General features: G+C 44.6%; 1 protein-coding gene across 1 annotated transcript; it reads left to right on the forward strand.

The window, feature by feature from the left end:
• The first annotated feature begins 8,610 nt into the window (after positions 1–8,610).
• Positions 8,611–11,381, forward strand: pdyn (prodynorphin). The gene is made up of 3 exons (XM_032519867.1): positions 8,611–8,796; positions 9,201–9,337; positions 10,526–11,381. Exons 2-3 carry the CDS (start codon positions 9,215–9,217, stop codon positions 11,114–11,116), a joined length of 714 nt encoding a protein of 237 aa, XP_032375758.1. The 5' UTR covers positions 8,611–8,796; positions 9,201–9,214; the 3' UTR covers positions 11,117–11,381.
• Positions 11,382–11,702: the final 321 nt, after the last annotated feature.

Genomic DNA, 11,702 nt, shown 5'->3' on the forward strand with positions numbered 1-11,702 from the left:
TCCAGTATTTTTTACACTTTTTTACCCAACGTTTTGTCGCCTTGTTTGACATTTTCGACCTCCCTTATTTCTGATATAAAAAAAAACTTTGAAACGAGTCAAATTTAGATTAGATTAGATTAGATTATACTTTATTCATCACAACGGGGACATTTTGTTATTACAGCAGCAGCAATCTGACCCCAGGACAACATGAGGGTTAAAAACAGTTCCCTCACCAACAAGGCTCCGGACCCCCCCACTGACATATTACATGTGCAATATCTGTTATTTATTCACTCCTACTGCTGATATTTACACTGTACTTTATTAATGTTGACTCTGCACTACGGTAGCATTTGTACAATCTATTGTGTTATCTTACTTTTTAACCTAATCTACTTCTATTTAACCCTTTTCTTTCTTGTAATGTGTTACTTTATGTTATTATATACACTTGTTGACTCACTTTTTTCTCTTATTTCCACCCTGAATTTGATTGTGAGCAACTGCAATTTCCCCAAGGAGATCAATAAAGTATTCAGATTCTGATAATGGACATAACTGTGTCTCATCCGTCACAGTACATGTGGATGACTGTAATGTATGAATGACTGTTTAACGGATGACAGAAGGCAGCAGTGTGTAAGGTGTCGAGTCTGAGACAGTGAGAGATCAATAATCGCACAGCCAAGGTTACACTGAGCAACAGATCAAGACAATGACGGAAGGAAAGAAAAGACGTGGGCCACATAGAGAAGTCCCACTCCAGGTTGCTTAGGAACCTTTATGCAAAGTGACAGAAGCTCAAGGAGATAACGTGAGGCTCAAACACTTAAACAAGAAAGCTTCCCCATAACAAAGGAAACAGGGAGCATGCATATTAAATATGTCCTTAAACATAAAGTCAACAGCAACGAGCTCCGTGTTTACACTTCTCATTGGTTCTTATGAGTCTCGATAATCAGGATTTCAACACAGCTGGGAACTCGCATTGAATAAAATCTATATAACATCATAACATCACTTATGTTAATGTTTTTATTTAAAATAGGCACCTTGATATGAGTCCTTCCGAGGTGCGAATTTGTGTGTAATAGGGCAAATATTTAATTGTGATTATTTTTGACTGACATTGCGATTGCGATACAATTCACAATATTGGAGGTGATGGTCATTTTTGTATCGTCATTCACATTTCCATTTAAAACTATTAAAATGAGTGAAGTGTGATTTTTGCGAGGAACTGTACCAAACAAAAAAATGTCTGCAGTGTCTTGCTACACCCTGCTATGCCCTGCTACACCCTGCTATGCCCTGCTACATCCTGCTATGCCCTGCAGTGTCCTGCTATGCCCTGCTACGTCCTGCTACGTCCTGCTATGCCCTGCAGTGTCCTGCTATGCCCTGCTACGTCCTGCTTCGTCATGCTATGCCCTGCAATGTCCTGCTGTGCCCTGCAGTGTCCTGCTATGCCTGCTATGTCCTGCTATGCCCTGCAGTGTCCTGCTATGTCCTGCTATGCCCTGCAGTGTCCTGCTATGTCCTGCTATGCCCTGCAGTGTCCTGCTATGCCCTGCAGTGTCCTGCTATGTCCTGCTATGCCCTGCAGTGTCCTGCTATGCCCTGCTACATCCTGCTACGTCCTGCTATGCCCTGCTACGTCCTGCTATGCCCTGCTATGTCCTGCTATGCCCTGCAGTGTCCTGCTATGTCCTGCTATGCCCTGCAGTGTCCTGCTATGCCCTGCAGTGTCCTGCTATGTCCTGCTATGCCCTGCAGTGTCCTGCTATGCCCTGCTACATCCTGCTACGTCCTGCTATGCCCTGCTACGTCCTGCTATGCCCTGCAGTGTCCTGCTATGCCCTGCAACGTCCTGCTATGTCCTGCTATGCCCTGCAACGTCCTGCTATGTCCTGCTACGTCCTGCTATGCCCTGCTACGCCCTGCAATGCCTTGCTACGCCCTGCTATGCCCTGCTACGTCCAGCTATGCCCTGCTACGTCCTGCTATGCGCTGCTACGTCCTGCTATGCCCTGCTCTGCCCTGCTATGCCCTGCTACGCCCTGCTATGCCTTGCTATGCCCTGCTATGCCCTGCTACGTCCAGCTATGCCCTGCTCTGCCCTGCTATGCCCTGCTACGCCCTGCTATGCCTTGCTACGCCCTGCAGTGTCCTGCTATGCCTTGCTACGCCCTGCAGTGTCCTGCTATGCTTGCTACGCCCTGCAGTGTCCTGCTATGTCCTGCTATGCCCTGCTACGTCCTGCTATGCCCTGCTATGCCTATGCCTTGCTACGCCCTGCAGTGTCCTGCTATGCCTTGCTACACCCTGCAGTGTCCTGCTATGCGCTGCTACATCCTGCTATGCCCTGCAGTGTCTTGCTTTGCCCTGCAGTGTCCTGCTATGCCCTGCTACACCTTGCTTTGCCCTGCTACATCCTGCTATGCCCTGCAGTGTCCTGCTACGTCCTGCAGTGCCCGGCTATGCGCTGCAGCGTCCTGCTATGCGCTGCAGCGTCCCGCCATGCCCTGCAGTGTCCTGCTATGCCCTGCAGTGTCCTGCTATGTCCTGCTATGCCCTGCAGTGTCCTGCTATGCGCTGCAGCGTCCCGCTATGCCCTGCAGTGTCCTGCTATGCCCTGCAGTGTCCTGCTATGCCCTGCTACGTCCTGCTATGCCCTGCTACGTCCTGCAGTGTCCTGCTATGCCCTGGTATGTCCTACTATGCCCTGCAGTGACCTGCTACGTCCTGTGATGCCCTGCTACGCCCTGTTATACCCTGTAACACCCTGCAGTGTCCTGCTACTTCCTGTGATGCCCTGCTACGCCCTGTTATACCCTGTAACACCCTGCAGTGTCCTGCTACGTCCTGATATCTCTGGCAGTGCCCTGCTACACCATGAACTACTATTTCTAGTCACTGTTGCATTATCTTTATTTGGACCATTATTGCCACAATTCATCACACCCCCATCCGGCACCGTCAGACACCACCTACCAAGAGCCTAGGGCTGTCCGAGGTTCCTCCCTAAAAGGACGTTTTTCCTCGCCACCGTCGCACTAAATGCTTGCTTTCATGCCATCAACTAATATTAAATTGAATCGAGTCTGTAACATCATATTTGTAGGCTGGGACGTAACAGCCCCACAATATTTGATTCAGAATGGATTAAATAACAAAGGCCTCCTCCTGCGATTCCCAAATATGAGTCAACAGCTCAGTTTTGCACCAGAAACATTGCACATACCAGTCCAGCTCGGGCCACTAATGTGGGAAAACGGTTCTTAAAGTTTGACGTAGTTCTTTAAGGGTGGTGCCGTACGTGGGATCCATTTTCATATCCCAGAATAAAGTCCAGTGTTCAGCTACATCGTCTGTGTCAGGATGACCTGCTGGTGAAAAGAAAGAGAAGAACAGCTACAACATTTCCATCTCTGACCAATCTTTTGATATCAAGCTGAAAAGGTATACCGTGGTAACCATGGTAACTATTTCGTTCTACCCGCCATATTTCTGGCAACTCCATGCAGTCTCTTTTAGACAGTTTGAAAGAAATTACAATTTGGACGGCTATCAATTTTCTTTCAGTTAAATGATAACAAAACTGAAGTTATTGTCTTTGGTCCTTCAAAATCTAAAACTTTCATCCCTCCCAGCCTTGGTCCCCTTGACAACCCCCCCCCCCCACGTAAAACCCCATCCATGTAACCTGGGTGTTGTTTTAGACTCCCGTCTTAACCTGGAGGGACACATAGCATCCGATGTAAAGACCAGTTTTCACCAATTAACATTAATTTCCAAACCCAAGTCCTACAATGATCTGAAAAAAAGCTTCAGATGGTCCAAAATGCAGCGGCCAATGGTTTTTAAGAGGTTTGTGATTTAGAAGTCAGATTTGTGATATTTTTTAATTCCTGATAAGAGGTTCTCCCTCTCCATTGGGCGTTGGATGCACTGGCATCTTTTTATTCATAAGGCAGTATTAGGACTTCTTCCTCCTTATCTGAGCACCTCCATCCTCCCGAGGTCTGCAGGGACACATCACCTGTCCTCACAGGATCTGGTTTTACTGACAGTCCCTAAAGCCCACACTGACTTTGACAAAAAGGCTTTTTATTATTATGTATATTTTAATTTTGCAACCCCATCAGCATGGAATCAGCTTCAGATGAACTCCAGCTGAAGGAGTTGGTCTCATTTTATTCTTTCAAAGGATTTTTAAAGGACCAGTCTGCAGAAAGGCCGTCTGGATGTCCCTGGTTTTAAATTGATTTAGGACCCAGGGTTTTTTATGATGACATTGTTGGTTGAATATGAGTGAAAGTGTGTTTATGTATTTACATGTAAGTGTCTCTGTGTCTGTGTATTTACCTGGAAGTGTCTCTGTGTCAACGTATTTACCTGGAAGTGTCTCTGTGTCTCTGTCTTTACCTGGAAGTGTCTCTGTGTCTATGTCTTTACCTGGAAGTGTCTCTGTGTCAACGTATTTACCTGGAAGTGTCTCTGTGTCTCTGTCTTTACCTGGAAGCTGTCTCTGTGTCTTCTGGAAGTGTCTCTGTATTTACCTGCAAGTGTCTCTGTGTCTATGTCATTTACCTGGAAGTGTCTCTGTGTCTGTGTATTTACCTGAAGTGTCTCTGTGTCTCTGATTTACCTGGAAGTGTCTCTGTGTCTATGTCTTTACCTGGAAGTGTCTCTGTATTACTCAAGTCTCTGTGTCTAGTTTACCTGGAAGTGTCTCTGTGTCTCTGTATTTACCTGGAAGTGTCTCTGTGTCTATGTCTTACTAATGTCTCTGTGTCATGTCTTACTGAAGTGTCTCTGTATTTACCTGCAAGTGTCTCTGTGTCTATGTCTTTACCTGGAAGTGTCTCTGTGTCTGTTTTACTGGAAGTGTCTCTGTGTCCTACTGTATTTACCTGGAAGTGTCTCTGTGTCTATGTCTTTACCTGGAAGTGTCTGTGTCTCTGTTTTACCTGGAAGTGTCTCTGTGTCTCTGTATTTACCTGGAAGTGTCTCTGTGTCTCTGTCTTTACCTGGAAGTGTCTCTGTATTTACCTGCAGTGTCCTGTGTCTATGCTATTTACCTGGAAGTGTCTCTGTGTCTACGTATTTACCTGGAAGTGTCTCTGTGTCTCTGTCTTTACCTGGAAGTGTCTCTGTGTCTCTGTCTTTACCTGGAAGTGTCTCTGTGTCTCTGTATTTACCTGGAAGTGTCTCTGTGTCTACGTATTTACCTGGAAGTGTCTTTGTGTCTCTGTATTTACCTGTAAGTGTCTCTGTATTTACCTGGAAGTGTCTCTGTGTCTCTGTGTCTCTGTGTCTTTGTATTTACCTGGAAGTGTCTCTGTGTCTTTGTATTTACTTGGAAGTGTCTCTGTGTCTTTACCTGGAAGTGTCTCTGTGTCTCTCTCTTACCTGGAAGTGTCTCTGTGTGTCTGCTGTTGCCACTTCCCAGGACACTCTTGTAAAAAAGAGATTTTTAATCTCAAGGAGTTTTTTATCCTGGTTAAATAAAGGTTTGAATGAATGAAAAAAAGATTATTACATTGTTACTATCACTGTTGATCTGTTGCTAACATGTTTGATGTCTTGCCCTGTGTCAAATATAGCCAGATCAGCACTACCTGGGTATGAAAAATTAAATTGTATTTTAAATTTTATACCATCTTATTAGTGCAGCTAAGTCAGCACATGGCTTACACACACAAAAAAGGAAGTATTTTCTGGCCGTGTGTGTGGTATCTTTTTGATTGCTATGTGTATGTTTTACCCTGATTAATGTTTTACTCTGTATTAATGTTGTTGTTTTTTGTATTAATGTTATTTTGCTTGCTTCTTCCTGCCTTGGTCTGGAATCATCCGGCCAAAGGACTACAGTTCAAATTTAGCCGACTGGCTAACACTGGCACATTTACAGAAATGTTGATTAATGTGTGTTGTCCTTAATAAATGAAATAAATAAATCTCATCATGCCCCCCCCCCCCCTCCCCCCTGCGTTTTATGACCCGACCTCCTCTCTACACGACCCAGAACGCTCTTATACTGCAGCAGTCAATGTGTCGCATGCAGCAATAAATACGTTGAATACATGCGAATTACTGTGCTTCACTTTTCATACCTACACGTACAACTGCTTGATGAGAACAGCCTGGTTTAACACACCTTCCACAAACAAGACGAACACAGCGCAGTTGACGTACGTGATGACACGTCGAACACAGTCGTCATGGTGAGAAATGTATCTGAAATGAAATAAAATGTGCAAATAGAATAAAACAGGTACAACAGGTTGCCAACAGCAGTGACATCTACTACTCATAATAAGCCACAACAGCAAGCCAAGACATCGATTCTTGTGTTTTAAAAAGACTGATTTCATGTTTTATCCTTCAACCGGTGTGTTAGCCCAAGGTTTCTCTTCATTCCTCCCGTAAGACAAAGAGTTGTGTAGCCTCGGTCCATCAATGAGCTTCAAAAGGATTCGACCTTGAAACGGGATGAGGGCCGATCGTCATGTGCAGATCTTTTCTACCGGGCCCTCCCACTCTCCACCATGTTGGCCTCGCTGCTGCTGCTTATCTCTCACACACACACACACACACACACACACACACACACACACACACACACACACACACACACACACACACACACACACACAACACACACACACACACACACCACACACACACACACACACACACACACACACACACACACACACACACCACACACACCACAAAGCACCCGGAAGGCGTTATCGACCGGGAGAGCACATAAATGTGAACGTATTCCACTAAAAATGTACTCCGTGTATTTTCTGGTAGTGACCCAGGGCTCTGGTGGTCAATACTCCATCAGCGCCAGAAAGGAAGGAGACTTCCCAATGAACTACCCCCCCCCCCCCCCCCCCAGTCTAAATAATAGACTTTCACCCAAGAAACCATGATCTTTATCACAATCTTAACAAGTTGTTCTGTTGCCTAAACTTACCTGTCATGGCTGCGTGACGCTCACCTGTACATCGCAGGATGCACAGCTGCTACTCCATGCTGTCTCTGATAGACAGTTTGAAAGAAATTAAAATGTGGACGGCAAACAATTTCCTTCAGTTAAAATATACAAAACTGAAGTTATTGTCTTTGGTCCTTTAAAATCTGAAACCTCCTTCCCTGCCAGCCTTGGTCCCCTTGCCCCCCCCCACGTTAAACCCCATGCACGTAACCTGGTTGCTCACAAACACAAAAAGCATCAACACATTACACCCGTCCTAGCCTCTTTGCACCGGCTTCCAGTCTAGGATACAATTTAAAATACTGCTGATGGTTTCTAAAGATCTTCGGGCCCTGGCCCCCCCAGCTGCAGACCCCAGGTCCCTCAGATCCTCCAGCCAAGGTCTCCTCCATGTCCCACGGTCCCGGCTTAAGCCAAAAGGGGACGGAGTCTTTTCTGTTGTTGGCCCTCAACTGTGGAACCAACTACCAACAGACATCCAAAACGCCCCTTTAGTTACAATACCATTACAGAACCAGGATCAAAGCCCGCCCATTAACACCAGCCTCCCTGGGATTTAATTGTCTTTCCCTGTTATGCCTGTGGGTATTTGTCTCTTGATGTCCTCTTAGCTTAAATCCCTGATCTGTATTTATTTTATTTTATTGGAATATTCTGTGGCTAACACACTATGTACATCACTTTGGTCAGTCCACTTTGTTAATTGTGCTATAAAATAAACTTTACTTACTTACATGTACTGTATTATTGTTGCTTTTGGGTGAAAAAAGCACTTCAGCACTGGCTTCGCTAGTGGACGCTCCATTAGTCCATTATTCTTACTTTTACAGTCTGTGAGTGTGTTTACAGCGTGTTACACAACACACAAGTTGCCAAAAAATGTGTCAGCTGAGGGCCACAAAAACATGGTTAGGTCTCCAAGCATTGTCCAAATCTGTCCTATTTTTAAAATTACATGAGCTATTTAGTTGGCACCTGTATACTAATATATCTATATTCTAAGTTGGATGTGTTATTATTTAATCTGATATATATAGATGGTAAAGAAAGAAGAAGAAAGGGAAGAAAAGAAACAAAAACAGTGTAAATGTGTGTAGGTATGTGTGTCTATGATGTGTAAATAAGTGAAGCATAAGATTTTGTATTCACTAAAGGATAAAAGTGGAGGAAGGGGGGTAGGACCTGATTATATATATTATATAGTTGCTCTCAAGACTCAGGACTGTGCACCAGGTCAAATTGACCCAAATATAGACATGTATATAATACATAATTTTTATATTTGGATGAGGGTTTTCTATCCAGTTCAGGGTTTCCAGTTCAATTCAAAAGTGATTTCTCATCCTCCCCTGCAGGTTGGACTTTCTTTGGGTCTTACTGAGACAAAGACAACACTTTGTTGATTGGCATTAGTGTGACTTACAGCCTCAGGTTTGATCCAGGCCTCTAGAGATGGAGTGAGGATGATGATGATGATGATGATGATGACGATGGTGATGGTGATGGTGATGTGCTGATGGGATGCTGCTCCTCTTACACCTCCTCTGTGTGGGCGTTGTTAAAAAACTCCTGAAGCGGGGAGGGTGGGCTCGTTTACGCACCAGGTCCCCCTCCCATTGGTCCCTCAGTGGAAGCGGCTCTGATGCGCTGCGGTGACACAGCCGGGTCCGCGGCGATAAAAAGAAAAGACGACGAGACGCGCAGGAGAAACTGAAGTACTGGAGGGCGGACATTTGATCTGTAGATGCGTCTCTGCGAGTCTTAATACGGCTGGAAGTATCTGTCCATCTCCTGAGGTATACCGACTCAACACACTTAATTGTCTTTCTGGGTGAATTAGGTTAAGACCATCTTCCCGTGTTTCTCTGCTTGGCGTTAAATAAAAGGATTTCGCCAGTGCGTAATTACGCACTGCGCACGGGTCCGCATATGCAATAACAAAGGCTGTTTAGATGAGTTGTTATTATCAAAACTGACTACATTAACAATGTTTTTAAGTGTTTTAAATGATTTGCATTCGAACAGGGGAAGTTATTCCATGAATTTCAAACTCTGAGCCGGTCTGATCTCATCCAGACTCACCGGCACTGCCTGTGTTTTGGTGTGTTTTTGTTTTTGTGTGTGTGTGTGTGTGTGTGTGTGTGTGTGTGTGTGTGTGTGTGTGTGTGTGTGTGTGTGTGTGTGTGTGTGTGTGTGTCAGGGATCTGGTGAAGAATGGAGTGGTATGTCCTGGTGCTGATGCTGAGCTTGCCTTCCTCCCTCCGCGCAGATTGCTCTTCCCAGTGTGAGAAATGCGTGCAGCGGATCCTCAGCTCCGACGCCTCCTTCAGCAGCCTGGTAAAGATCAGACAACTTCAAAAAAAAACTTCTGTTTCATGTTAAAATGAGGAAGCAGGAATTGGGTTCAGTTGGACTTCTTTTACCTTGGTGGGTGATCATAATAATCCAAAATCATGGAATTTTACAATTTCCAAACGCATTAATTTGTCTCTCTAACAGAACTTATATTGTCTTTTCGATCATTTTAATTCCCTATATCCTTAAGTTAAAGATACCAAACGTGTCAGGATAAATAACATGTCACATATTATATCATATTATTACAAACCATGTATTAACATGTACGATAGTATAGTATCTAGAATACGTGTTGCGTAAACCTGTGACATCTTTCCCTCATACCTACATACCAATAACGCTTTGGAGAGGCAGATTGTTTGGTGCAAGCACTTTTTATTAAGAATAAAAAGGTATTAACGGGGAATATAAGGATGAAATCAGGAGTTCAGATAGGTTAGTTTGTCCAAGTTGCTCAAACTGACGCCAACGTCTTAATCTAAGGTTAAAAAAGAATCAAAAATCATGGAAATTCAAAATTTCCAAACGCATTAATTTGTTGCTTTTCCCCCAAACAGAACTTCATTGACATTATCACTGTTAACTTCATACATCCTAATGGTAAAGATACCAAACGTGTCAGAGTAAATGTTGAGTAAATGTTGAGTGAATGATGAGATCAATGAGGCACAATAGGATACATCTAGATTAGGAGAAGTGATGCGTAAAACCGTGACATTTTAGGATTTAACTTTTCGCTCATGCATTCAAATAAAGCTTTGGACAGACATGATCTTAGCATTTTAGGTCATATCACTTTAAAACAGGTATTAAGGCAAAATATAAATAGAGAAAATGGGTCTAATTTTCTTAAACTGACGCAAAAACCTTAAAACTAAGGTTATGGCTGATTTCTAGGTCCTTAGAAATGTATTCAGCAACCAAAAAAGGGTGTAACACTGACTTTTAGACGGCTTACCATCACGGGTTTAATTAGCACCATTTAACAGCCAAGTGCTGGTAGATTTGCTTCGTTCACCAACCAAAAATGACCCACTGGTAATCTATTGAGTGGATGCAAAATGTAAACATTCACCAGCCATTTGGCTTCCGTTTGGACCCTGCCTGCCCTCTGGGTTGACACATGTACTGGTTTCACACCCTTTTCTTTCCCTGTGTGTCCTGCAGTCGTGCAGTGCGGAGTGCGCGGGTCAGCTGCGGGGCTGCGGGCGCGAGGCTCCGGGGCTGGAGGACTTCAGCCAGGGTGGAGCCGCCGCGGAGGAGGAGGAGCGCCAGCAGGCGGACCTGGTCAAACGCTACGGCGGCTTCATCAAGAGGATCGACCGGAACAAAAACAAAATCTTCGCCTCTCCGTGGCGCGACAACTTCATCGTGAAGCCCGGAGCGCTGCCCGAGAAATACGAGGACTTGTGGAAGACGCTGGGGGAGCGAGACGTGGACGTGGACGTGGACGCGCCGCGGGAAGCGGACGACGCCGCCGCGGAGGACGGCGCGCTTCGTAGTTACGCTAAACGTTACGGCGGCTTTTTACGCAAATTCGGCCCCAAGTCGAAGAGGAGTAGTTCCGCGGAGCAGGAGAGCCAGGAGCCCGAGGAGCTGCACAAGCGCTACGGGGGCTTCCTGAGGAGGATCCGACCCAAGCTCAACAACCTGAAGTGGGACAAGCGGTACGGAGGCTTTCTGCGCCGCAACTTCAAAACCTCAGAGCGCTCCGCCGAGGAGCCATATTACTCCTATGATGAGGAGCTGAGCCTATAGATGAACCGTGCAAGGGGGGGGTTATAAAAACTACAAAGAACTTGTGCAGGTTGACTTGAAGCGCCACCATTTAACCCAGAACGTATCATATGCCTGCCTATATTGCTTATTATAGCATACTTTGTTGCCTTTTTGTGTAACAACTCTCATCTCTGTGTTTTATTGGCATCATCGTCTGTCATTCAATCAATCAATAAAATAAATGATGCTTGTTTTAATAAAACAATGAATAAAAATCACTTTCATGTATGCCCAGCAAGTTAAAGAGCAATCTTGACTGATTTCAGCCTCGGTGCGTTCAGTCCGAGCGCCGTCGTGCCAAACTCCATTTACAATTTTGGCAATTTTATGTTTTTACTAATCAATAGACTCATAATTGCTCTGCTATGTCTTTAATAAACATATCAACAGACGCTTTAAAATTCGGCATAGACCTTCATCATACACACGGAGTTAAACGGATTTTAAACTCGACTCAAAACTGATTTATATTCTAATTTTATACTTTGAGTAAAGGTGACATGTTTGGTTAAAGAGCCTATATTGTGCTTGTTTTATTAAAACAATGAATAAAACTATTTCCCTG

This window comes from Etheostoma spectabile, chromosome 7 (genome assembly GCF_008692095.1).
Source record: "Etheostoma spectabile isolate EspeVRDwgs_2016 chromosome 7, UIUC_Espe_1.0, whole genome shotgun sequence".
Lineage (NCBI taxonomy): Eukaryota > Metazoa > Chordata > Actinopteri > Perciformes > Percidae > Etheostoma > Etheostoma spectabile.